This window comes from Empidonax traillii, unplaced genomic scaffold (assembly GCF_003031625.1).
Source record: "Empidonax traillii isolate 1590-97213 ecotype Southwest subspecies unplaced genomic scaffold, ASM303162v1 scaffold172:size1107868, whole genome shotgun sequence".
NCBI lineage: Eukaryota > Metazoa > Chordata > Aves > Passeriformes > Tyrannidae > Empidonax > Empidonax traillii.
This window is the reverse complement of record NW_020955365.1, coordinates 593,383-619,332: the sequence shown is the minus strand read 5'-3', so window position 1 is coordinate 619,332 and position 25,950 is coordinate 593,383. Positions and strand designations below refer to the sequence as shown.

The window sequence follows — 25,950 nt, the reverse complement described above, 5'->3', positions numbered from 1 at the left end:
ATGTGTACCATTTCCTTCAGTTTCCCAATTCACCCTTCGGAGGAACACAACTGACACAATGTTGTCAGTTGCAAGAGGTTTTAACCCCCCCCAGCAAAGCCCAATTCCAGACGTAAGAAAACTTTAAAATGTTGGTCAGGTAAGTACAACACACCTGCCAGGCCCTTGCTGATTATTCTACATCACCCTGACACAAAACAGAATAGCCCATAGCACTCAGTTGTACTCCTTCAAACCACAGGCTGTAACCTTCAAGCAGTAACACAGAACACTCAGACTGAAAACACTGATTTTCAGTGCTAGGCTACCAGGCTCAAACTTGCATCTCCAGGTTTAGCCCAGGTCTTTGCTGTGAAAAGATCTGCAAGGCAAAAAGCTTCCCCTCTGCTGTCACAAATACCTAGTTCAGAAATATAAAACAAGCACTAGCATTCCCAACCCAGCAAGGGCTCCGTGATGTGTGCAAAGGTAGATCCTACAAACCACCCTTGCCCAGTCATGGGACTGAGCTCCAAGTCTCACACATAATAGTTCCTTTCTCACCCACAAAACAGCCACCAGGGTCATCAGAATTTAGAAAAGAAGGGTGGGAATTTTACCATGCACATGACACAGCATTTAATGTTTTCAAGGCAAAAACAAAAACAGTTCTGGTCCCATAAAACACAACCAATTCTCTTGATAAGCACACAGTTTCTTGTCAGTCACTCATGAACAAAAAAATAATCAGTGTACCTCCAGGCATTTGAAGACAATGTTAAAATGCTCCTTATGGATATGCACTACAGCTGATCTGATCATCTGCTCGAAAGCTTCTCCAACAGCTACCCATGGTAGCTCAATTTCCTCTTCTGTAATAGGTCCCAGTTTCAACAGAATTAACTTCATAGCCTGCACAGGAAAGAAGTACATCATTTCCTAAGTATACTTAGGAAATAAATCTAGCAATCCTAAAATTAGTTAGTGCAATATATTGCTAAAACATTCCAGGGATCTCAATTCTTTCTAAAATAAGTACAGAGGGAAAAAAAAAAGGCTATCACTTAAAATCTGAAATATCAGCAAGCAGTACAATTTTAACATATAGGAATATAGCATAGGAATTACTAAAACCAACTTTCCTATCTCAAAAAATATTCTTAAAAGGCTTTCAGATCCTAACAAGTAATGAACAACAAGGATTCACTGAGGTGAACAAGACAAACACTCAGTGGTTTCAGTGAGTGCTGCCTAAGGCTCCATTACAGCAACAGTTAAACCAGCGATCTTGTCTTGTCTTTACCGTCTCTGCACAGGAGTGGAACATGTTTCGGACACCCTTGCACATCTCAAAAAGCAGCCGTCCTACACCTTCCACCTTTTCAGGGTGCTCTCCCAGGTCGCGGAGCATTAAATTGAAGAGTGCATTTTTATCAGAAACCTACAAAACATAAGGAGAAAAGAAGTTATCTTCTATTCAGAGCTACCAGATGAACTGAGGCAATTAAGTGGCTCCACAATACCAGGTTATTCTCCTAGTCTTGCCTTCCCACAACAGCTCAAAGCCATTATTTTCTAAAGAAAAACCCACAATTACCACTCCCTTTCCTTACTCAGTGAAAGGTTCCTGTGTGATCCTGATTGATCTGCCTGGGAACATTACATACTGTGATCTTCAGGAGTGCAAAAAGGTTGTCACAACCATTTCAGTTCTACAAAGGCCTTAAAGCATTTGTGGAAAAGCCAGTGAGCAAAAAAGTGTGCATTTACAAATTAAAGCCTCCCTTATTCAAGACCACCTTCCTATTTCTAGTCATTTTAGACAAACCAACCACAGACACTTAGTTTAACAGCTCTTGAAACATAGAGTGCTCAGGCCTCTATTTGCCACTGCTGATATGGAGTGCATTACATTTACAATAAAATACTCAAAATACACTACAAATGACAGCCTAGGACATGCTGCATGCCAGTTCAGGCCTTGCTAACCATTCTTTGGAGAAAACCTAATATTACAAAATCCAATTATTACAAAAACCTAATATTACAGAATCCAAAAGCCACCACAGAATGAAGATAGCGTCCAAGTACAAACACCTCACTTACCTTTCTCATTAGAAAGACAAAACTTTCAGCAGCAAAGTTTCTGATGTGGAGTTTGTGGTGAGCCAACAGAGTGCTGTACAGGCTACAAAGACACAAAATAATCCATTGTCTTAAAGGCAATGCAAGAATTGCCATCAACTGGCAATTAAAAAGTTGTTTTCAGTTTACATTAGCACTTTTTATAGACAGTAAGAACCCGTCCTCCTAGAGAGAGCAAATACCCTCCTCATCTAGATTCCTTCCCGCTCTCTGGACAAAGAACAGTTTTGTAAAGAGGCCAAATGACTGCCAGGCAAACCAGATGCAATCAGAAATATCTCTAAAAATACCTAGATCCACACAAATTCAACTGCAGCATCAAGATTTTCAAAATATATGTTTAGCCAGATTTGTATTTCAGTTGAGCTGAAAAGCTCTCTCCTGTGCACTTAAAAGTTTTGCAAGATTCAATTTGCAGGGGTGATAAATATTTGCAGTTTGCTGGTAAGTAGCAGTAACTGTTGTAGGTGGCCCATCATGTGTTCAGTGCAGAGGGAGAGGTGCCTCAAACTCACAAGTCAAGGAGATAAGCAGGTGTTTTTTTAATATTCTCAACAGCTTTGTCTGTAACACCTTTTTTGCTCCATCTGTTCCAAACTGAAATTAGGAGGAAGCAACATGGCCTCACTGTTAATGACAAAAAGAAGAGCCCTGCTACAACAGCAATGTAAGACTGAACAAGCCATCATACTAGGTCAGGTCAGAGGTATATCCAACCCAGTACTCACTCACTCTTACAGCAACAGTCAGAAGGAGATGCCCAGAAAAGGTTTAAAAACACAGCGAGCACACACAAAATCAGCCTTCAACCACCTGCATCTAAGGAAATCCCCAAGCCCAGAAGTGACTCCTACACACTTGGGGCCAGTTTCTCTCCAAGAAAAGCTGTGAAAGTGTGCTAACAAGTATACTGAAGCATTAGGCCATGTATTTGTGTGGCATTTACATTTCTCCAGCATCTAAGAACTGCTAATCAAGACAGACATTGAACATGGCTTTTACCTGTATATGTTGTGTATGTCCTTCACCATTAATCTCCACAAGTATTTGTAGAGATAGGAAAGAGAGGTAAAAGCCCATTCCAGCAGCTCTGTGTCCTGTGTATCCAGTAACTTGGTGATGGCCAGGAAAAAGTCATGGAAGTGAGGATAGAAGTCAGCCTGAAGATCTCGAGCCAGCTGCACTACTAGACTGTGTTTCAGAAAATACACCAATGTTAGTGCATTTCGAAACCAAACCAATAAAAATCTAGTCAAAGACTGCATAATCCAGCATGGTCTATTTGGAAAGAAAGACAGTATCTCTTCTACTTCTCACTTTTTTAAAAATATCACCTATTAGGCAAGAGTCTTAAGGTTTTCAAAAAATCAAGCAGACAGCAGTAAACAAGAGGAGATAAATTATGAACATCAAACACAGCACATTGATATTCTGTCTGACACTCAGTAAGCACTCCCACTAATTTATTTGCCTTGTATTAGCTGTATTTTTTTGACTTAGAACCATAAAGGTCTACCAGGAAAATATGACCACCTTGGGCATCTCATTGCTATATTTTCCTCTGTTACAATAAAGAAAAAGAACACTAACAAGAGAATTTAGGGTCACTTGTAATACCATCAAGGATTCTGACTGGTTTTTGGGACCATATACTTACTTTAACAGGGGTTGGTAAGCAAGACTGCCTTCAACTTGCAAATGTGTCTTCAAACTCTGCACAATGGCACTTTGGTAATAGACCAGCTGGTGGAAGGACTGGCATTTGTTGGCCACTTCATTGTAGAATTGCACTGTTCAAAGCACAAAACAGAAACCCTGAAAATTCATCCAGTTCCGGGTAAACATGTATGGTGTTAAAGAATGATAGTGCTCCAGAGACCAGTCCAAAAAACAGTCAATAATCTCCCACTGGGCTCTGGATAAAGAAGAAACATGTTTTAACAGTTTAAGGAAAGCAGGAAGCGTGAACAAAAATGACATACCAAAATGCTGAGTGAGGTTCAGCTCCTTCCATTTCCGTAGTCCTTCGAAAAAGTAGGTTTCAACCTCCTGTCAAAACAAAGATGAAGAATAGCTACCATCTCTAATGAATGTGTCTTGCAAAAATGAGAGGTTTAAATGAAGACAACATTTCAAGACTATTCCAAGAAATCTTGATGACTTCATTTCAACAGGTGTCATGGAATGTCCCTGAAAATAAGACTTTCTTTCTGTATTCAAAACACATTTAAAAATATTTTCTGATGACAGGACTTGTTTACACAATTGTGTTTAATATCTCTGTTGACTGGCCTTGATAATCTAAGATGCTGAGCCACAGTCCACTCAGCACAATGCTTTGGGATTTCTTTTGGCACCCCCACAGGTAAAGAGTGGGAAGCTCAGATGAACAATCCAGCAGACCAGGAGGTAATAACCCACCAAGCACTATAATCACAATGATGCTCTATAATGGCCAGTCTTCACGAACGAAGAACCGGGGAAGGTCTTTACACCTTCCAGCCTGCGCATTGGATTTTTTAGGTGAGACACAGTGTGTGCGGAACTGAGCCCACCCTTTAATCCTGAGGTTCATCTGCCGGGGCCAAGCACGCTTGGACGGTGGCAGCCCTTACAGGGCTAACGAGCTCCATCTGCCCGGGGAGTGGCCCCAACCGGGAATCGAACCCGGGTCTCTGCGGTGACAGCGCAGCGCCTTTACCCTCTAGACCACCAGGGGCTCCCAATGATGCTCTATACAACACATATAAGTGACCCTTATGATCCATAAAGACACATGCTCATGCTTTATACATGTCAGTATTGTGTCACTCTGTTTGCCCAAGTAAAAAGAGATAGGACATGAGGAAATGGCTTAAAATTGTGCTAGAATCATAGAATATACTGAGTTGGAAGGGACCCATCAGGATTATGGAGTCCAACCCTTAGCTCTACACAGGACACCGCAAGGATCGTACCAGGTGCCTGAGAGCATTGTCCAAATATTTCTTGAACTCTGTTAGGCTTGGTGTTGTGATTACTTCCCTGGGGAGCCTATTCTAGTGCTCAACCACCCTTTGGGTGAAAGGAGATTAAGACTGGATATTAGGAAAAATTTCTTCACTGAACATTGGAATGGATTGCTTGGAGAACTGGTTGAGTCACCATCCCTGGACATATTTAAAAGACATGTGACATGGAACTCAAGGACATGGTTTAGGGTCAAATTTGGCAGTTTTAGGTTAATGGCTGGACTCAATGATCTTCGAGGTCTTTTCCAACTTAAGATTTTCACATTATGATTCTATTGCAACTACTCAGCACATGAAAGTTTTTGCGGGTCAGGACCTAGGCCTGCTGAGTGACAGTAGCATCTTTCACGTTCAGCAACACCCAAAGGCCCGCCAGCCACATGGAAGCCATCAGGGTGGTACTGTCAAAGGGCCTCTATGGCAATACTGCAAAGCAGATAAAAATGTAAAAGGGAACAAAGCATGAAATGAGACTCCAGGACAGGCAACTCTTTCATGGAGCGTATCTACTTACGATGTGATTTCAGAAAATTACTGCAATTGCTGCTCTTACCTCAGCATAACTTCCAGTTCTGTCAATACGGTGAATAATATCAATATTAATATTGCTTAAGCGCTCCGAAAAGGTAAGAAACTGTAAAACAAAAAGACATACATGTGTCTTGCTCACTTCTGAGACCAGTCCTAAATCCCTCCTAATAGCACACCTGATAGCACACACACTGCAAACGGAAACCCCACTTCTAAAGACAGACTGCCAGGTAATACTGTCAGTCTCTGTCCTACCCGAAGATTAAGACAAAACATGCTTAAAAAGCCCAAGAGCAGGACTGACCCTCTCCTCCCATGCCCTGCAAAACCGAGGCTCACAGCCCACGCGTCTGCCCAACACGGTGAAAAAGATGCAGAGAAATCTACCTGGATTTCAACAAACTGCCCAGGTCTCAGCCTTCCTGAAAGAATGCCTTGGTTAATAACCCTACTGCACATTTTTTATTAAATTATGTCAGTTCTCTACATTTGGGCCGTGGTGTGCCCGCTGCCTGGTGACTCGGCTGACGGAGGTGCCAGGTGAGGGGCAGCAGCCGCACTCCAGCCCGGCTGTCGTGGCCGGACCCTCGCAGCGTTGGCCTCACCAAGGGGTGACCCGACTCGGCGGCTGCACGCCTGCTGCCCCGGCATCGCTCCGGCAGCCGGGCACGACCACCGAACTAACGCGGACGACTCAAACCCAAGGTTCCCTCCCCCCGGCCACCAGCCGCGTCCGGGCGGGCGCTCACCCGGTGCGTGTTCCCCGACTTGTGGGCTGCGGGCTTGCTCTTCATGGCGGCGGTGGCGGTGGCGGTGGCGGGCGGGCCCGCAGCGCGGCCACACACACCGACGGCCGCACGTGCAGACCTAGGCGCAGGGCGCCGCCATCGCCGCCGCGGGCTGCCGGGAGCGGGGGCGGGTCCGCCGGCGGAAGGGGCGGGCGGCGGCGGCCGGGGCCGGGCAGCGGGTGCTCGAACAGCTGGGGCGAGGTCGGGGTGATACCTGTCTCCGCCTTACCTTGGCGGTGAGCGGCGGTGCTTCGAGGAGTTTGAGCAGAGCAGCCAGGATTCCTGCGTAGGGCGGAAGGCTGGGGCACCCCGGTACCGAGCGAGGCCCCAGCCGTGCCCGGAGAGGACAAATCGGCGCATGGTGAAAGCGTTCTGTGGGAGAGCGCAGCCCTGAGCACAGCGTTGGTGGCTCAGCACGAAACGGCCGCTGCTCATCTCCCTTGCCTTAGTACAGACTTTTGTCCGGACCCCCAAAATAAAAAAAAAAAAAAAAAAGCCCATTGCAGACAAAGTACATGCAAACCAAACCCTTGCGCAGTAGCAAATGATTGTGGACTGGTCATCGCTCGCTCCAGGACCAGGGCCTGTGAGAGCTTCTGTTTAGTGGCTGCAGTTGTGGGAGGTGAAGAACATGTATTGGTGAGATGGGAGATGAACTAAATGTCAGAAGAAGCTTTACTTTGGGCAGGTGTAGTACAAACAGCTCAGGACCATGCAACCGCTTTGGGTTAAAGCTTACACAGCTCGGGAATTTGTCCTGCCCTAGGCTGCCTGCCCTGCCTGTTACAGGCAGCTCAAGGCCACTTTCAGAAATCAGGCTTGCAGGTTATTCAGACAGAAAGACACAGGGTTGGATTTGAGCACAGCTGAAGTTCACTATTAGGAGCACGTAGGGACCCACAACTTTGAGCAGACCCACCAGGTTAAACACTACCAGGTGCATCCAGCTGCCCACAGGCAGGCAATAAGCCATTAACATGATAGCCATCTGGACAGGCAGGGGAACGTGCTTGCTTCAGCACTTGTGACTTCTGGCATTTGCACTTAAGTGAGAAGAGAATGCCTAATTTAGACACTGGAGTTTGAAAAGATGGGCTTAAGTGATGTCAAGTCCAAATATCTCTATGAGAAAGTGCAGCTAAAAGCATGTGGAGAGGTCTAGATCCACAAAAGAGCTCAGGTACCAATATGCAGCTGTTTAAGAGCACAAATAACCCTCCAGAAGTGGTTAGTAGTTTCACCTAGTATGTCTCTTACGTATTATGTACTTGTGGAAAACAGTCCACAAGATCTTTCTTTCTGTTATGAATAGCATCTTGCAGAGATGCTGTAGGACTTTCTGGGGTTCATGCACTACAAAATCATCCATGGGAATGAGTAAAATCTAACATTCATGCAAATAAACAGGGAGAAGTGCTCTGCTTTTTGCAGAAGAGTTGTCACCAGCAAAAATAAAAGACATCAGAGGAAGTTTTTAGAAGGCTACAAATGCTTCTTTGTCTTTGTAAACTGACAGCTTCTCGGTAGACCTGCAGCTGCTGATGTTCATCAGAGTTTCTGGATGCAAGAACTACTCATGGACTGCATTTCAGCCAGCACTGCTTACTGCACTTGGAGATACATCTGAGTAAGCCTCAGAGTAGTAACCCAGGTATCAATACCAGTGTGCCATGACAGTAGGTCTGGCACCTCAGATGTGAGGTGTTCATTGACCCAGAAGGTCCCTTCCCCACTTCTGTATGAGCTGCAGCTATGTTAGCAATATCCTTACTACATACACTCCTCTCTGACTGCAATGCCTCAAGCCTCAGGCCTTATTCTTGTACTTTTCCAGGAAGATACGTGGTTCTCCCATCTCTGAGCAGGCCCCAGCTCCAATACCCTGTGATTATCTGATGGCCCCTGTCAGCAATTCTCCTTCAGAAATCCATGCTAAAGGCATTGAAAATTAAAAGCAGTTGGCCTTAAAGCAGATGGCCTTCTGAAGAGCAATGGCTTATTGGTAGTGATACCTGTAGAGGCACGTAGAGGAAACCATTGTAAAACAGCACATGCATGTCTATCAGAGTGGTCACCTACGCAGATGTGACCTCTTCAAACGTTCACTGTAGGCTGCAACCACCTGACTGTAATCCACCACCATTCCTGAGATAGGTCTAAGACCCCTATGTCTCCTCCATTCCTGGGCTTTTTAGTCCTGCTGTCCAAAATCTAGGAACAGAGTGACTCTATGTAGAAGCAAAGCGGGCTGGTCCTCTGGAAATGTGTCAGTTTAGCCTAATAATAGTAATTTGGGTAAAATACTTCAGTATTTAACCCAGGATGGTCTCACAGGTCAGAATTCATCTCAAATACCCTACATGTTTACAATGCACGCCTGCCTCTGAACAATAACTTCAGGCTCCTTTTATATTCACTGCAGATCTAGATAGATTCTTGTACTTGAAACAATTGTGTTAGAATAAAATTAATTGTGCCTTAGAATTGATAGTCTTTCTCTTTGCCTATCGCGACTCACCCCACAGAACAACTTGGGGTGCATAGGCTGAGTTCACATGGCTGGAAACATGCTGCATCATGGGAACTCTCCAAAATCCTTGTGCAGGGGAAGCTGGCATGAGTTTTAAGGCAGGTTATATAAGTGCAACATTCACTTTGGTGAATTCTTTCAACTGAAGCAAACAGGTTTATATTCTTTTATTTTACCTGGAAAGTAAGAAGAGCCCTTTGAAACACAATGACATATTTTCACTGCCAGTTACCTCCTCAGCTTCTAGCTGGCATTTTGCCTTGCTTGCAGAAGAGGACCCCGCAAGATTATGTAGGATGTTGTTGAGAGCACTTCAAAATCAAAGCTGACAAAATACTGGAATCCTGTTCTGCAATCTGGTGGAACTGTTTGGCCACATTTTTTCTAATATGCCTGAAGCACAGAAATTCTGCAAATAATGCAGCTCCAGGTCAATGTTAACTGAGTCATGGGGAGACTTTCACCTACCCTGAGGTTTGCTGGTCAGAGAGGCTTTTGGACAAGGAGCTGAAATATAGATCCCAGACTTCTGAAGCTGTTTGGGTATGGGGTCAAGCATCCATGCCTGAAATACCCTGAACTTAGGGACTCCCTCGCAGAAAGGGGCAATGACAACCTGATTTAACAGACTGAGACACCAAGGCTAGTGACTCCTCTATTGCATGTCAGGGTTCTGCTGTGGAACTGGAATAAGTGGGCTGCACTAGCTCCATCTCTAGGAGTAAACTGAAGAGTGCTGGAGCACAGGGGTCATCCACACTATTAAATCGTCTACACGATCCCTGGCACAATTTTGGTTCATGCCAACTGGTAGTTTTCCACTCAGTATGAGCCCATACCTTGGGGTTTTTTTAGGTTGTGTTTGTTTGTTTGTTTGGAGGGGTTTTTTTGAGGTGGAGAAGAAATTTTAGAATTTAATTTGAGTTAGGAAGAAAAGGTCTGATTTCTGCACAGACAGCATTTATAGATAGGCCCAGGACAGGACAGGTCCTGGGAATAGGATCAATAGAAGCAGTAGAAGGAAGATTCACAGGGGAAACATGGGGCATGGAAAAGAAAATTAGGGAGGATGGAGTCTTGCCCCCCAAAGAGATGTGAATGCTCTCCTGCATTTCAGTCTCACCACTAAAATGAGTGGCATCTGGATTTGACAGAAACCATCTGGATTTCAGGCTGTCTGTCTTGTGCCTTGGACTACTAACAATCTGTTTACAGTTTAACTCAAAATTCAGAAAACTGTCATGGTATGTCCGGGAACAAAGCATAAAGCCTTTATCAGGGAATTTAAAGCTATGCTCTCCTCTTCCACCCCAAAAATCCCTCTTGCTTGCTTGGAATCTAGAAACAACAGTGATGAATTGGGGCTGAAGGATCACAACTGTAAGTTTTAAGGTCATGTTAAACTTTCCAAAAAAGGCAAAATGGAAAATGATAAAAACCTTTTAGAAACAGGTGCACACAAAGGAATACTTTTCTCAAAATCATCTTCATCTCCCACATACAATTTTCTTTCTCTTCTTTTGTCCTCTTTTACTGTGTCTTTATTGGTCCTTTTATCTGTATAAGGCCAGTGAGGAAATACTAAATAATCCAAATCAGCATTTTCTCACTATGAAGTTGAGAAGCTAATTGTGAGTAGAAAACACAAAATCACAGAAAGATGTAGTCAAAGATATTTCCTTTCTCAGATGGTTTCTGCCTTTAAACTTGTAGTCAGCTGTGCGTGACATTCAGGGGGAAATAAGGCCAGGCTCATAATTTTGTAACTGAAAGGAATGGGAGGTTCTTGCATAGGATAGAAGGTAACATACAAAGCAATTGATACTGTACTTCTCTCTGTATCCATCTAAGTCATACAACATAGATTGAAAATTTAGGTACCCATATTTGATGTTTTAGCTAATTATTTGCTATATTTTTTTCCTATTTGAAGCTTGAGCTGTCATAATATTCATGCAGCTCTAACTTTGCTCTCAGATTCCAACAGAGACAGTACCTCACTTGTCCGTTCCTAATCTCATAGATACAAGAGACATAGTTTACAAAAGCTGAAACTCTCAAGAACAGGTCTAATAATCTCATTTCTGCAGAGCACTGTAAGGAAAAACCATTTAAACTGATACGTACCCTTAAGCTGAGACTGTTAGGAAGCAGTCTAATTTTGGTGTGTACTGCTTGATGAAATGTTTGTGGATAGCTTAGAAACATGGAAGAACTTACACAACATCAAGAGACAAAGCAGCTCTTCTTGCCACTTCCACTGTGTCATAAGCTGCTGTTACTGGCAATTTCTCATGAAATTGCCAGCACTGATTTATATAAAACAGAAGAAAAAACCCCAACCAACCAACCACCCAACCAACCAAGCAAATCAAACCAAATAAACCAATCAACCTCCCCCCAAAAAACCCTACAAAAAAATTACTGTATTCTTTTGTTTGTTTCCAAAACTCCACGTTACCAGAAGAAGAGAGATTTGCCACTAAAATCAGTTCCATTTCCAGACAATGTCCCTAGCCATACTGCAGTAGGACTTTTAGGGACACCTCAGATGTGTGCGTGTTCTTATTCCAAGCATCCCAATTTTCTGTAAGTGAATCAATGTCTGTGATAAAAACCTCATGAGGAGACACAACTCAACTTTGAAAACAATTCTCTCTGGAGGAAGAAGTACAAAATTTCATTGATGCTCTGACTGTAGAGATGTTGATAATGCTAAGGAAAGAAATTGGGTTGTCCCTTCTTCCTACAAAATTTGCAAAAGCTTTTAGACCCTGCTGCTGCTTCTAATACTGACTTGTGGGTCTGATGATCAGATCAAATAGGAGCCATTAAGGCAACTGATAAACATACTGAAATACTAGATCCCTGTGCAAAAGATATCTAGGTGGAGACTGACATTTCAGGAATAAAGGAAGTGGAAATGAGCATCAACCTCCAAGTGAGGTTAGAAACCCAAAAGATACTGAAGTAGATGTCCTGGTTGCTTGCACTGGGCAGGCACTACCACAAAAGTGCAGTTCAACTCTCTGGCTATAGCCACTGACTGCACAGAGGGCTCTGACCTGGTGCTCATAGCTGCTGAAAGAAGATGAGTACTTGCAGGGTGCCCACCAGTGCCTCTTTCCAACTGAGATTAAATGAGCCCCTTTAAAATGGTGATCAGCTAATGGTACTGTACGGATACAGAGCATCTGCTGTACCAAGAGATAGATTCCCTTAAAACCAACTGCAGCCAAAGTGCTTCTCCTCAACTGGCATTTCTACCTCTGTGCTTCCTTGTGCATCACAGCATTCATCAAGTTTGCAAATCGCTAACACTATCACATGGCATTTCCATTATAGGTATTAACCTGACTGCAGAAACTGTGGAGGCACTATTCCTTTTGTATATCCAGAAATGCATGTTAAAGTTATTATTTCTTCCCCATCGCCTTAGCCCAAAAACCACATTTTCATCAAACCCTACTCAATAGCTTATCTGAATGCATGCTAACCCTGGATAGCAATACACTATAATAACAACATTAATTTTAAAAGTCCTAGTGTGTCTGGATTAGTAAGATCCCCCCTCCCATGAAGGTTGGTCACAAAAATCCACATGACACATGTTCACTGTCCCACCACAGATCACCTATCACTCCTTACATCCTGCAATAGCCATGAGACTGCAGTACAAGAGGCCAAAAAAATATGGTGTGTCCCAGCAGCATATTGGGAGAAACCAAGGATGCTGGCAGCATTTCCACTCTCTGAAACAAACAGGGATTTGCTATTCGAAATGTCCAGATAGCATCAGAAATAAGTGCAATGAGTCTCATGTTATAGAGGAAAACAGAAGAAACAAACCAAACCAAACTCAACAGATGCAGGTGGTTGGACCTGAGGTAAAAACCTCCTTTCTTATCTACTTTTGGTGATGGATGTTGCTTTGAGGATGTCTGACAAACAAACCAATTAAACACATAGAACTGGTGCAAATATGGGTAACTGCCTTCAAACATTTCCAAGCAATGTATGTGTCAGTGTGATCTCCAGCACGGGCAGCCTTGACAGAGTAGAAGGACTGAAGAGGATCCAAAAGGGGTTTAAAAGAGAGGCGAGGCAGTCAGTTCCTAGAGACACTAAAAAATTAGAAGAATGAACTGAATAGAAAACAGCAATATTGGGGGAAATGCCTCTTGTTACTGTGGGTCCAAAAAAAAGGGATTCTGGTGGAAGAAATGTGAGACGGAGGGAAAAGAGAAAATTTCTTAATATGAGGAGAGGGGGATGAAAGGATTGAGGGAGCGCAGGGAATTTAGCAGTAGCAATTACAAAGAAAGATGGGAGGCAGATAACAAGGAAATATCAGAACTGGTGATAGACACTCTGGAGTACGAATGAAAAAATAAATCAAAATAATCAAAATGATGAGGTAGTCAGGGCATTGGGGCAGTGGCAGGGAATGTTTTTCAGAGTGGTTTGAAGTGCCAGAGTTAGTAGGCTCATTTCTAGAGGCTTCCTCTGGAGAAAATAGAAAGAGACAGGCTCCTCCAGGGAGCATATCAAAGCAGCAAAGTTTTTTCTGAAGAGCCTGTCTCTCTCTGTCAGTAGGGAGCCAAGCTGCATAACCGAAGTACCTACATGGAACACCTAAAACAAACACACGTCAAAATAACATCAACTAAAACATGTGAGCTGCGATAATGTGGATAGCAGGTAGTGGAAAAAAGGAAACAACAAAAATAAAATAAAAAAATTCAGAGAAATCTACTCGGAAAAAAATCAATTTTTTGTTGATCATTCTGGTGAACATTTGACAGCCCTTTCTCATACATTAACTGGAAGTAAGCAAACTAGTTGAATTGTAATTCTGGTGATGCGAAGTCGAACACCTTAAATAAACAAAAGATCCCAAAGACATGAGAATAAAGTTCAAGCATGTAACTTATTTATCCATTTGAGTTAAATGAGTAAAATCTGTACCACAATTGTATTCCCATACTAATTTCTCTCCTGACCAAATAATTATGCATGTTATATCCCACTGCATGGACAATCCATAAAAAAATTTTGAAATTTGTTCTTTTCAGTGAAAGAGGAGAATTCTCCAGCAAATGCATTATAGACTTCAAATCGTTCAGGTTTAAATGCTCAGTATTCAAGGCTGACCTAAGTACTTCCTTCAATTGTAAGGTACTGACTATTGATATTAAAAGGTGTGTTGGTATTAGAGGGTTACACAATCTGAAGTTTCCTGCTCAACCATTAAGCACTCACATGTAAATTATTTTGCTTGCAAACTGCATTCATTCGACTTTCAGTGGAATGCAAAATAGAAAAAACAAACAGCTAGAGAAGGTTTCCTTCAAAATGTTAACATAAACCAGGACTTTTATGCCTCTCTTTGGCTCTTTTCTCCCTGTTGATCTCTTTCTTTGCAAGTCACTCTTTCTGTCCTTGTGTCCCAAACAAGCTAATCATGAGAGCACAAGCACTTCAAGCAATGAGTTGTTACCCTGAAAGACTTCCGATGATTGGAGTCTGAAGCAAAGATCTTTTGCAAATCTACATCTCTTCAAATCTAAGATTTGGATAGGATGAGGGTTGGAAATGCTACAGACATAGAATTAGGGAACTAAGCTTCTTGAAATATTTAATTTGTTATGTTTATGGTGGTATTTTAAGACATAAGACACTTGCAAATGTCATTGCACCCTTGTTATTGCCCACAAACAGTATAAAGTATGTGCAAGAGGGGCTTCTAGAAAAATACTATCTGGAAAGAAGTTTCTGAAAGGATGCTTGGAAATGTATCCTGGTGATTTTATTTGAAATAAAGAGGCAACAATTACAGGACATCTCTGTACAAGAAAATCCCAGTACTCAAAATACAGGTGCCTGATGACTACATTTAAGGAACTTATGCAAATTTCACAGAATACTGATTATAATACAAGGAATACTGATTCTGATACTGCTCATCTGAATACCCTTGCAGGGTCATGCTGTCTTGTCCAAACACTATGAACGGAAAAAGAGCTGACAAAAATTAATTAAACAGACAGGTATGAAAATCACTAAATAAAACTGTGGAAGATTCCTCTAAGGTTGCTGCCCTGGTTTTGGCTGGGATAGTTAATTTTCTTCTTAGTAGCTTGTGCAGTGCTGCATTTTGAATGTAGTATGAGACTAGTGTTGGTAACACACGGATGTTTCAGTTGTTGCTAAGTTGTGCTTACCCTACGTCACAAACTTTTCAGTTTCCCCTGCTCTGCCAGTGAGCAGATGCACAAGAAGCTGGGAGGGAACACAGCCAGGATAGCTGATCCAAACTGATCAAAGGGATATTCCATATCACAGAACTCCATTCCCATTATATAAACTGAGGGCAGTTGGCCAGAAGATGCTACTCAGGTCCAGGCTGGGCATCTGTCTGTAGATGGTGAGCAATTGTGCATCACTTGTTTCCGTTGGATTTTATCCCACTCCTTCTCCTTTCCATTCAAATTATTATTGTAATTATTATAATTGTTATAATAATTATTATTAGACTTTATCTTGTTTCACTCATTAAACTGTTCTTATCTCAACCCACAAGTTTTACTTTTCTTTTTTTTCCAATTCACTTCCCCACCACAGTGGCAGTGGAAGCAGGCAGTGATCGAGGGCTGCATGGTACTTGGCTGCTGGCTGGGATTAAACCACGACAGTAGCATTAAACCAGGAGAGAAGAAGCAAGGCCAGTGATGGTGATGGGCTTAACTATACTAAGCATTTCAAAACAGCAGTGTGCGGACAAGCACGGCAAGAAGAAGAGATTAGGGTACAGCCAAACACTAATGGATCTTCAGAAATTAGAAACACCATCAGAAATCAGCTTCCTTTACCTCCAAATGCAAGCAGGCTTCTCAAGATGATTAGTGATGCTGTGCAAGAAACAGTTGCTGCAATCCAAATCTACCATAAGTAAAAGAAGTGCATTTTGACTTGAAGGATTGCATTGTGAGAAAAAATCAGACTGTCTAATTAGGAGTCAATGATTAATTTTGATACGTTGTTCCTAACAATAACTGTGATGTAAAGGAAATTTATCAGGTAGCTCCATGAACAGAGGAGTAGATGGAACCTGGATCCCCATATCTCTGTATCTTAGTACTTAGGAAGATGGGCAACTTTGCCTGCAGCTGGGTGTTTTGAAAGTCTTCCTCTGAAATGGTTTCACCGTTAGCTAATAGAGGTTCAGCGTTCCTGCTGCAGTCCTCCTTTCAACAAGAACATTTGTGGGATCTCTCTTTTTTTTTTTCCTCCCATCTATATTGATGCAACTGGTAGCTCTTTAATCTCTCTGAGGCCTCAGCCTCTCTGAGGATTTGGTCATGTTGTGCTGTAGTCATTGGATGAAGGAGAAACCCTTTCCACATGCATACATATATGTATACACAGAGAGCATAATCCCACAGTCCTGATTTCCTAACAAATCATCCAAACAAAAATAAACAGGTTTTTTTCAAAATGACAAATCATAGCAGTGTTCCCAGAAAAGGCTAAATTGAGTACAAAAAGGCCAAAAATTGGTTTTTGCAGACTTTTTTTTCGAAATTATTTTGATTGTTTTTATCAACAGCCAGTCATTCTCTGGCACGGTTTCCAAAGTGAAAGCAGAAGAGAACAGAGTCCAGTCTTCCAGACATGGTTCCTGGTACTCAATTTTACAGGAGTAAAACTGAGCATGAACTGCTCTTCATCTGCAAACTGAGCTCAGCTGGTGCAAGTACAGCTGAACCCCACACAGTCTGAAACTGCATACTCAAGCAAGGAATTACCGGAAGTTGGAAAGATCCCAGGTTTCCAGGGCAAATTGCAAAGGGTCTTGCATCACTGCTGAACAGTGGTCACCAAGCCTCCAAGTGCTATCCTACTTCACTTACAGTTTGTTTTGCCCATGCCCACATTTGCCTACAAGTAGGAGAACTCAAAATGTATTTCCACAACTTAGTTCAGAGAGGTGGGCAACATTTCTCCAAGTGCAGGGCTCAATATATTTTTCTCGTCTATAGAAGGAAATCCATCCCACCGGTCTCCCAGTGCAGTGGTCCATTCACATGAAAAGGAGCAGGGAGGGAATGTCCTTCCATGCAATAGAGACACTTCCAGTAACACCTCACAGAGGTGTCCAGTAATGGAAATGAGCCCAACACGATCACAAGAAAGGAACCGTTTGGACCCCTTAGGGCAGTCTGGGGTTTGTTTAGTCAGATCCATGGCCTTTTTAATTTGAGGGTGAAATGTGAATCTTACACTTTGTGCTATTAAACACTGAATCTCAGGCATGTCAGTGGATCTCACAAGAACAGAGTCACAGAGGCAGTGACATGAGAGACCACATAAGACCCAGAGGAGATGGGGCAGGGTGCTACAAGAAGGCAATAAAATATGCTCTGAAGACATTTAAATGTCTAATTGTAGCAATGAGAAAAAGCAAATACCTGCAGTTCTGTCTCTATTACACAGTACAACCCCACACAGCTAATTTGATTCTGTGTGTGAAAAATCCAGAAGAAAAACGTTTAGTCATGTTCTCCAGGACCATTTGCTCTGATTTAGGACTTGGGCATCACATAGATTTACTGCTGGTTCCAACGTGGAAACACATCCAGCCTTTCTTGCCATATTGGTCATGATGATATTTGAAAGACAATTTGCTTAACACTACTGTTAGAAGAACCAAAGATGCTGCCTGAAACCACGGTGATGTGCATTTCCTCATAGCTGCCTGTGTTACAGTTAAGAAACATGGTTTGTTTTCCAATCCATTATCACTTGCTGTGTTTGCATTATGTCAAAAATGATAAAGAAGCAAAATCAAAACTGTATTAATCCTGTGTAATTAATACTTTAAATGCATGTTATTGTTTGAATGGTTTCAGCAACATGACTCCTGAAAGAGTGCAAACAAGGGACACTGAGCAGGAAGTTCTGAGCAGCATAAGCAGTGGGTCTGGGCAAGAGTTTGTTTATACCCTTCCTTTGAGAAAGGAGTTGTGTTTTTTGACAACTAATACTTCTTTCAGACAACACGAGTTCATTGCACTGAGAGGGAAGGTTCTAGTTTTGAATGAAATTTTGCTGGAAAGGTTTTACATCTTTCACATTGTCAAAAGCTCATTTAGGGCAACCATCTCAGATGATCAATAAATCAAATCCTAATTGGTAGGTGTAGTGAATAAGTTTCTTTCTCGCTCTTTCCTCAGCAGGACATCTGGAAGCTGTTACTCATCGTATAAGTAATTAGAGAGTAATTGGGCCAGAGAGACTGATGCCCTAACCTGCCATGGTGAGATTAGGACATGCCACTTGCACCACAGTGGACATCTTCTGTTTGTTCAGGGACATTTATACTCCCAGATAGGCATCTAGAGTCCAGACCAACACAGACATGATTTCACAGCTTAGCTTAATAATTCTGCCAGATCAGACTTCCACCTGCACCCTCTCCTTTCAACATGCACTCAGAAGTAACTCCAAAAGGCCTGCCAAATCCAGAGCTCCCAGGAGAGAGAAGTGCTCCGTGATCTGGATTTTGGCTGTTGGGTGTCTGATCATTCATTTCTGTTTTAAGATATAGAAGGCTGCTGAAAACCACGTCTCAGAAGGGTCAGATACAGGCAGGTCAGAGCGCCTTGAGGTGAACTCAGATCACTTGCAGCAAAGACTGCTTCCAGTAATTCCAGCTGTGGTTAAGAGCCAGGAAAGGCTGGGCATGAAGGAGACTTGATCTAACTTCCATGAAGGGAAACAGAGGAATTTTTAGTCTTCAAGCTGGTACTGACCTTTCCTAGGAAATCACCTCTAGCATAGCATTGTGCCAGTGCACAGCTCAAGATGAAAGCGACTGTGCAAAGCTTCTGAGCCCTGATGCTGTATATGGCTGTGCTGCTGTCAAGCACACCTAAGTCAACTTTGGCATCCTTTCACCTTCATTCCACATCTGGGATTGCTGATGTATGGCAAAGTAGCTGAATGTGGTATTTGCTGAGTTAGTCCTGTGTGTGCTGCTAGTTATAGGAATGGGCACATCTCCATCACTTGGCATCCATGGCTTTCAAACCCCATAGGAGTTTTTGATGTATTCCTCTGTGAGTAAGATACGTGAAGTTCCATTTCTGATATTCCTGTGTACTTTGACTCTTGAACCTGCAATTAGTTGAAAACTCTTAAGTAAAATGTGAGCACAGTGCAGGTAGTGGGGCTTCCCTGTTACACAACTTCAGCGTTCAGCAACTTGCCTTGGTAAATCTCATTCAGTGAGTTACCTTCCAGATTGCTCAACCCATGGAAGTGTATATATTAAATCATATTTTCACCTTCTTCATTTGGAGAGACGGTGGCTTATGCTAACGCGGTAGGGTAGGTTCCCTACCCTGGGGAAATGTCAAGTGAAATTCTTCCCTCCAAAAGCCCTCCCTGGACGGCGATCCAAGTTTGCGGTGGAACCCCGTTCAGGCGGGGCTCTGCCTTGGCATCCCGAAGCCTGGGCGCCCCAGGGCCCGGAGGCGCGGGGCGGGCTGCAATTGCCCGGGATGGCTCGCCCAGGACGGCGCTGCGGGGATCGCCGCCCCTTCTCGCTCCGCGGGGGCGCGCACCGCCACGGGGAGGAGCGGGCACCGGTACCGTATAAGGCCCGCCCGCTGTCCCGGCTCCGGCACTCGCACTGCCGCTCCCTGCGCAGCCCGCTCCCCCTCCCGCCCCCGCAGACACCGCGGAGACCTGCGCGGGGCGCACCGCACCGCACCGCACCGCACCGCACTGTCCCGGCGGCGGACAACGGCCCGCCCCTCTTTGCTTCTGTCCCGGTGTGCGCATCGCACCGCTCCGCACCTGCCCCGTCGGGGGACACCGCAGCGCATAGCACCTCTCCGCTTCTGTCCCGGTGGTGTGCACCGCACTGCACTGCCCCTGACGCGGTCCCGGCGGGGAGCACCTCCCCGGGGGCCCGTCTCCATCTGCTTCCTCCTGCTCAGGCCGCCCGGTGCCGGCCCTGAGCTGTCTCTCTGATTTTGGGGCAGATCCTTAGCTCCAAGGGTGAATCCATCTGGTAGAATGGCGAGCTTCACCGTCTGGGACTATGTGGTCTTTGCGGCCATGCTGCTGATCTCAGCCGTCATTGGGGTATACTATGCCTTCGTGGGAGGGGGGCAGAAGACATCAAAGGACTTCCTCACGGCAGGCCGCAGCATGAGTGCCCTCCCAGTTGCATTGTCCCTCACTGCCAGCTTCATGTCAGCCGTCACTGTGCTGGGCACCCCTGCCGAAATCTATCGCTATGGTGCCATCTTCTGCATCTTTGCCATCACCTACGGCCTGGTGGTGCTGTGCAGTGCCGAGATCTTCCTGCCCGTCTTCTACAAGCTGGGCATTACCAGCACCTATGAGGTAAGGTTGAGTGGAAGGAACCTTTCCCCAGCCTTTAGGGAGCATGGGGGGATCTCGTGCCTGCTTCTACATGTCTGTCCTCCATCTCTTCCCCCAAATCCCCTGCACTCTGCTGTTCTGTATCACCACAGTTCTGAGAACAGGCTGCAACTGGCTCTGTCCCCAAGTCTGCCCACACTGTCTCTGCAGAGAGGAGGTGCTCAGCCCTGCTGTTTTGGCTCAGGAGCTGTGCATCATGCCAGATTTGTTTCCTCACTCCAGATTCTCAGTTCAGTAGGTGGATTAATCTTCATGCAGCTTGGATGGTGACATGTCATTAATCATGTGTAATTAATATACCAAGACCAGAGCACAAGAGCATCTACTACAGGAACCAGAGTTCTCACATCATGCTCCCTTCAGATTGGTTTCTAAGCTCAGGTGTAACCACGAAAGTCCCCTTTTGGCAGAATATGTATTTGTGCTGTTCCTAGAGATTTTAGGGACACTCCTTGCCACCTGAGGCTTTTTACATCACTGAATGTCTTCTCCATCGTGCATATACAGGGAGGTAAGGAAGTGCTCTGTGTCTGTGAGAGTTTTCTTACTTCCACCAAAATAAGGCTGAGCTGGTCTTCAGCATGCAGGTCTCTGCCCTATAGCCATCAGGGCAGAGACATCTGGAGTGGTGGGACAATCACAGGTCAAGTCTGACTGTTTTGGGGTGGGGAAGCATCTGGTCAGGATTTTCTTCTGATTCAGAACACTGGTGCAACCTCTTTATCTTCCTGCATGAAGGTAGTTCGTAGCTGCAGATTTGGAGGCAAACTGCCCTTTTGACAGAGGACTTTGGGAAAGGAGCATTGGTGCAGGTGAAAGTCCTTGACTAGCTACTTTGGTCTTTAGCATTTTATTACACTGAACAGAGGTGTTGCAGCACTGGAGGCTGAAAACAAGATTTCTGTTGGTAGATTTAGATAAGAATCCATGAACAGAAGTCTCTAGTGGCTTCCAATGTGTTTTAAACTGCTAATCTTTGGACTGTCATGATGATACTTATATAGGGCTCTTTTAAATAAAGGTTTATAACTATGATTGGAAGCTCACTGATTATCTTGGGGTTAAACCATACTAATGCACCTATAAAAGATACATCTTCTATTTCTGGACAGAGTTCAGAGTTCTAACAACTTTTTGTGTGTGTCCAGGGGTTCAGGATTGCTTCCTTGTGTGGACATGCTCACAGATCATGTTTTAAATGCTCAGTTCATGAGTGAGCACTTTGAGATGCTTCAGTGTTTGTGTGGATTGAACAGTTTGTCAGGCAAATGAGATGCCTCTTGTACAACAACACACCAAGAAGGTTGTTAGGACAGATGGTGGGAAGAAATCTGTCCTACAGCACAACAAACTCATTCAGAGATTGTGCTGTCCCAGGCTGGATAGAAAAAATGAGGATTCCTGTTTCACAAAAGGCTGAATTTTGACTTACTGGTAGAATATGACAGGCTGCCTCGGGCAGTGCAAACTGTGAGATTCCCATGGGAAGAAGTCACTGACCGTTGAAAACCTTCTGCCCTCTCTTGCACCAGTTTAGATGGATACATATAATATGCCAGAGTTTCCAAATTGACTTAGACTTAGAAATAGCCACAATGTTTTCTTTTTCTCTCTGATTTCACAACACAACTGAGTTTTGTTGTTTGCTGGTACATCACTGTCAGCTTTTAGGTTGCCCTATGCCGAGTCAGGAGTTGGACTTGATTCTTGTGGATCTTTGTCTCTTCCAAATCAGGATAGTCAATGATTTTGTGATAGTATATCCCGGTCTTTTCTCTATACTCCACTCTATACTGACTAGTTTATGTCTACTTCCCTTGCTTGTGTGCTATTACCCTGTGGTGAGGTCTGTAAAAAAAAATTTCAAGTCAAGTTGGAAGAGCTATTCATCAAGGTGACTCTATGAGTTTTGGCCATTCATGCAAATGTAAAAATAATGCCATGTTCTTTCTTTACTGCTCATTTCTTCATTTGAGTGAAGTAACAGATTCATTCCTATCAATAGTGACAAATTTCAATATAAACATTTGTTTTTTCTTCTTCGTTTGCAGTATTTAGAACTTCGATTTAATAAATATCTACGCCTCTGTGGAACAATCCTCTTCATTATACAAACGGCAAGTAAACTTTGAAGCTGTTCTGTGGTCCTCAGGGCCACCAGAATTACTTGGCCGAGTGTAACTGGCTGTTTTCTCTGAGCAGTTGATGAGGTTACCACAGTGCCTGGGTGGCCGGGAGCAGGAGAAACAAAGCCCTTTCTGCTCCAAAGCAGTGAGGTGCGGAGCAGATGCGGGGCTACCTGCCTCTTGGGTCTCTGTGCACTGTTGAATACCCTTAGCAGTCACTTGACATTAGCACCCTGCTAAGAGACGAGTGACCAGTCACTGCAGTGTGAAGAGCAGTCATTTGCCTGCCTGCTGGAGAAACTTATGATAGGTTCAAAATGTAAACGTGTCCCAATTATCTACAGTGGCAGTTTTCATCCTCTGGTGTGTGGATTCTTGAAGTCTGACTAATTTTCAAGGGTCTGTGAAAGGTGATAAAACAAGCTGTCAGGAGCTGTCATTTACTCCACAAGGGTTTGCACCACCACCACCACCACCACTGGAGAAAAACTAGGTGTCTTCAAACTGAGAAGTAGAAAATTACTGCCCTTGGGAATGTTAAACTAAAGCAGTCCCTGAAATTATTGCTGGTACTGTTTTCTGTATCTAGTCCATTCAGGGAGTCAGTAGGAGACCACAACTTTTAAACGTCAGTGTGTGCCAAATGCACCAGAAACAAAAATGTGTTCTTTTCACAATTTTGAAGTTGACTTCTGGGGTAATTCGGAGTAAGAATGAATATGCAATCAGAAAGCTTTTTAAGTTACAAGCTTTCTTTTTGTCCATTCTTAAAATTTTTTAAGGTACACCAGAATTTATAGGCCAGTCACACAGTTACACTACTAAGATGGTTCCCAATGCAGTGCTCATTACTTATTTGAGCAGTGCTGCTTAGCTGGCATTTATGGATACACAAGCCCATTGGAAAACTAGAGTGTTAGCATGTGTGAAACCTGACACTCTTTCATCAGCATATATAAAGACATCACAGTTGCATAAGTTGGAACAAGCTAAGCATAATCTTTGCTTTCAAAAATCAGAAAAATAATTCTATGCAACTTAAATATGTACTCAAGGAGATTAACTAAAGATCTGTACATGGCTTTCTCTGTTAAGCAATAACAACTTTATCTGAATAAATAAAATAATAGATAATGGCCAGTCTTCACGAACGAAGAACCGGGGAAGGTCTTTACACCTTCCAGCCTGCGCATTGGATTTTTTAGGTGAGACACAGTGTGCGCGGAACTGAGCCCACCCTTTAATCCTGAGGTTCATCTGCCGGGGCAAGCGAGCTTGGACGGTGGCAGCGAGGTCCTCAGGATGTAGATGGATTGCCTTACAGGGCTAACGAGCTCCATCTGCCTGGGGAGTGGCCCTGACTGGGAATCGAACCTGGGTCTCTGCGTTGACAGCACCGCAGCTTAACCACTGTGAGGAGAGAAAACCTCCCAACATTTTAATGGTGTAATTTTAACTCTTCTGTGAGTACTGGGATATACTTAAAAAAAGAAAAAGAAAAGGATATGTAGTAATACAGCAACAACAACAACAAAAACAACAACCTACTGAAGAATTGGAAAGATTATATCAGTCCTATTTAAATTTACACCAAAATGTGACCATAGTTGTGACAAATTTTAATATCTGATGGTTCTGATGCTTATTTGCTGTGTATAAGAAAACCATAAGGTCTCCTGCTGAATCCTTTGAATTAGCAGTAGAAGGAAACAAATTGGCTTGATTGCATCCAAAGCATTACAGCTGTCTGTGAAGTGATGCCTCTAGTTCTGAGGATATATTCACCAGGGACTGGTCAGGAGTGGCAGCTTTCTTGTAATACAAGCTATATATGAAAATCTAGAGAGGACTCATGGCAATGGGAGAAACAAGCATGCACACATGGAAGCAGGGAGTAGAATACAGGTAGGAATAACTATTTCCCCCATGGCCCCGCTATCCTTTCTGGCATGTGCTTGTAGTAGGTGTGCAGCACGGGGGCAGCACAATTAGGTTAGGCTGGATGAAGCAGCTTCTCCATACTAATTTCCTTCTATAGCTAGAGTACTGCTGCTTCCATTTACCTCTTGGCTCTGTCCCCAGTGTTGCCACTGGCCATTGGTAGAGCTCTGCCTTGGGGGCTGGATTTGATCTGCTCAAAAGCCACAGCAAGTAATCCAGTGGTTAGCAATCTTGCTCTGGTTTACCACCAGTGCCTAGGGCAGACTCTGCACTTGCAGGAAGGGCAGAGGCTTGCTGAATCCTGGATGACATCTGATTCTACTGTTTTGCCATGCCCAAGTCCCGCTGTTGAAAATCAGGAAGTCAGAATGAGTCCAGCCATGGAAAGATGATGCAGGTCAGCTCAGGACCTGTCTGTGATTTAGATCTTTTGAAAGACCCCTGACCTTCACAGAAGTCATCTGCACATTGTGAGCTGTATTCTCCTAACCCATATCACAGCTGAACTTGGGGCAGTAATAACAGTGATAAAAAAGCAAACAGGATTAAAAAATATCCCACAAAGAAATTGTAGAGGATAGCGGTGTATGAATCCCATTGTGCCCACAAAAGTAGATAGAGTAGCTCCTTGATTTTTCTGTATCTTTATTGTGGTTGAAAATGTAAATCTGCTGATAATGATGTGTGGCTTCATCTTACAGGATGAAGGTTATAATTCCTTATAACACTGTCCATAACAACAAGCTGCTGTTGTATTTTGTGTTCTTACTTAAATGCATTAAAGCTGTGTACTGAAAGGCATATTGATCCCAAGATGGAGAAAATAGATAGTAATAGGTTCCTTGGCAAACCATGTGTAAACTTCATTAACTTCCTTTTCCTCTTGTTTGCTTTTGCAGTTTTAAAAGAATAAAATAAGTTAATTATAAAATCCAGGAGAAGATGAAGAGTGATTTTGTATTTAAGAGCCCCTGGTATTTGTTTTAATAACACTGGACTGTGAGACTGCAGATTTTATTAATCTCAGTCATTCGTCTTCTAATTGGAATTATTTGCCAACAGTTACAAATTTAGGAAATATAGACTACCTAAATGCTTGAAAAGAAATAATCTCAGGAAGCTATCACCTTTCCAGGAATCTACATTTATTTTGATCTTTAATCTTCTTTCTCCCTCTAGACTTTATACACTGGTATTGTTATTTATGCTCCAGCTTTAGCACTAAATCAAGGTAAGATGAGTATACTGCAACTGTTCTTCTACTGGTATTTTTTTCTACATATAGTACTGGTATCCTTTTTTCTTTTTTCTTTTTTCTTTTTTTTCCCTTTTTTTTTTTTTTTTTTTTTTTTTTTTTTTTTTTTTTTTTTTTTTTTTTTTTTTTTTTTTTTTTTTTTTTTTTTTTTTTTTTTTTTTTTTTTTTTTTTTTTTTTTTTTTTTTT

At 43.2% G+C, this 25,950-nt stretch overlaps 2 protein-coding genes across 2 annotated transcripts in view; one reads left to right on the top strand and one right to left on the bottom strand.

The window, feature by feature from the left end:
- UTP20 (UTP20 small subunit processome component) overlaps positions 1–6,542 on the bottom strand; it is a 63,303-nt gene extending 56,761 nt beyond the window's left edge. The window contains exons 1-8 of the mRNA XM_027885797.1: positions 6,416–6,542; positions 5,689–5,769; positions 4,107–4,173; positions 3,782–3,914; positions 3,127–3,315; positions 2,086–2,167; positions 1,283–1,420; positions 736–891 (exon numbers count right to left, since the gene is read on the bottom strand). Coding sequence (XP_027741598.1) covers positions 736–891; positions 1,283–1,420; positions 2,086–2,167; positions 3,127–3,315; positions 3,782–3,914; positions 4,107–4,173; positions 5,689–5,769; positions 6,416–6,460 — 891 coding nt within the window. The 5' untranslated portion in view covers positions 6,461–6,542. The remainder of the gene's footprint in view (positions 1–735; positions 892–1,282; positions 1,421–2,085; positions 2,168–3,126; positions 3,316–3,781; positions 3,915–4,106; positions 4,174–5,688; positions 5,770–6,415) is intronic.
- Positions 6,543–20,016: 13,474 nt separating this feature from the next.
- SLC5A8 (solute carrier family 5 member 8) overlaps positions 20,017–25,950 on the top strand; it is a 24,729-nt gene continuing 18,795 nt past the window's right edge. The window contains exons 1-3 of the mRNA XM_027885769.1: positions 20,017–20,402; positions 22,493–22,558; positions 25,688–25,739. Of these exons, the coding sequence (XP_027741570.1) occupies positions 20,070–20,402; positions 22,493–22,558; positions 25,688–25,739 (451 nt within the window). The 5' untranslated portion in view covers positions 20,017–20,069. The remainder of the gene's footprint in view (positions 20,403–22,492; positions 22,559–25,687; positions 25,740–25,950) is intronic.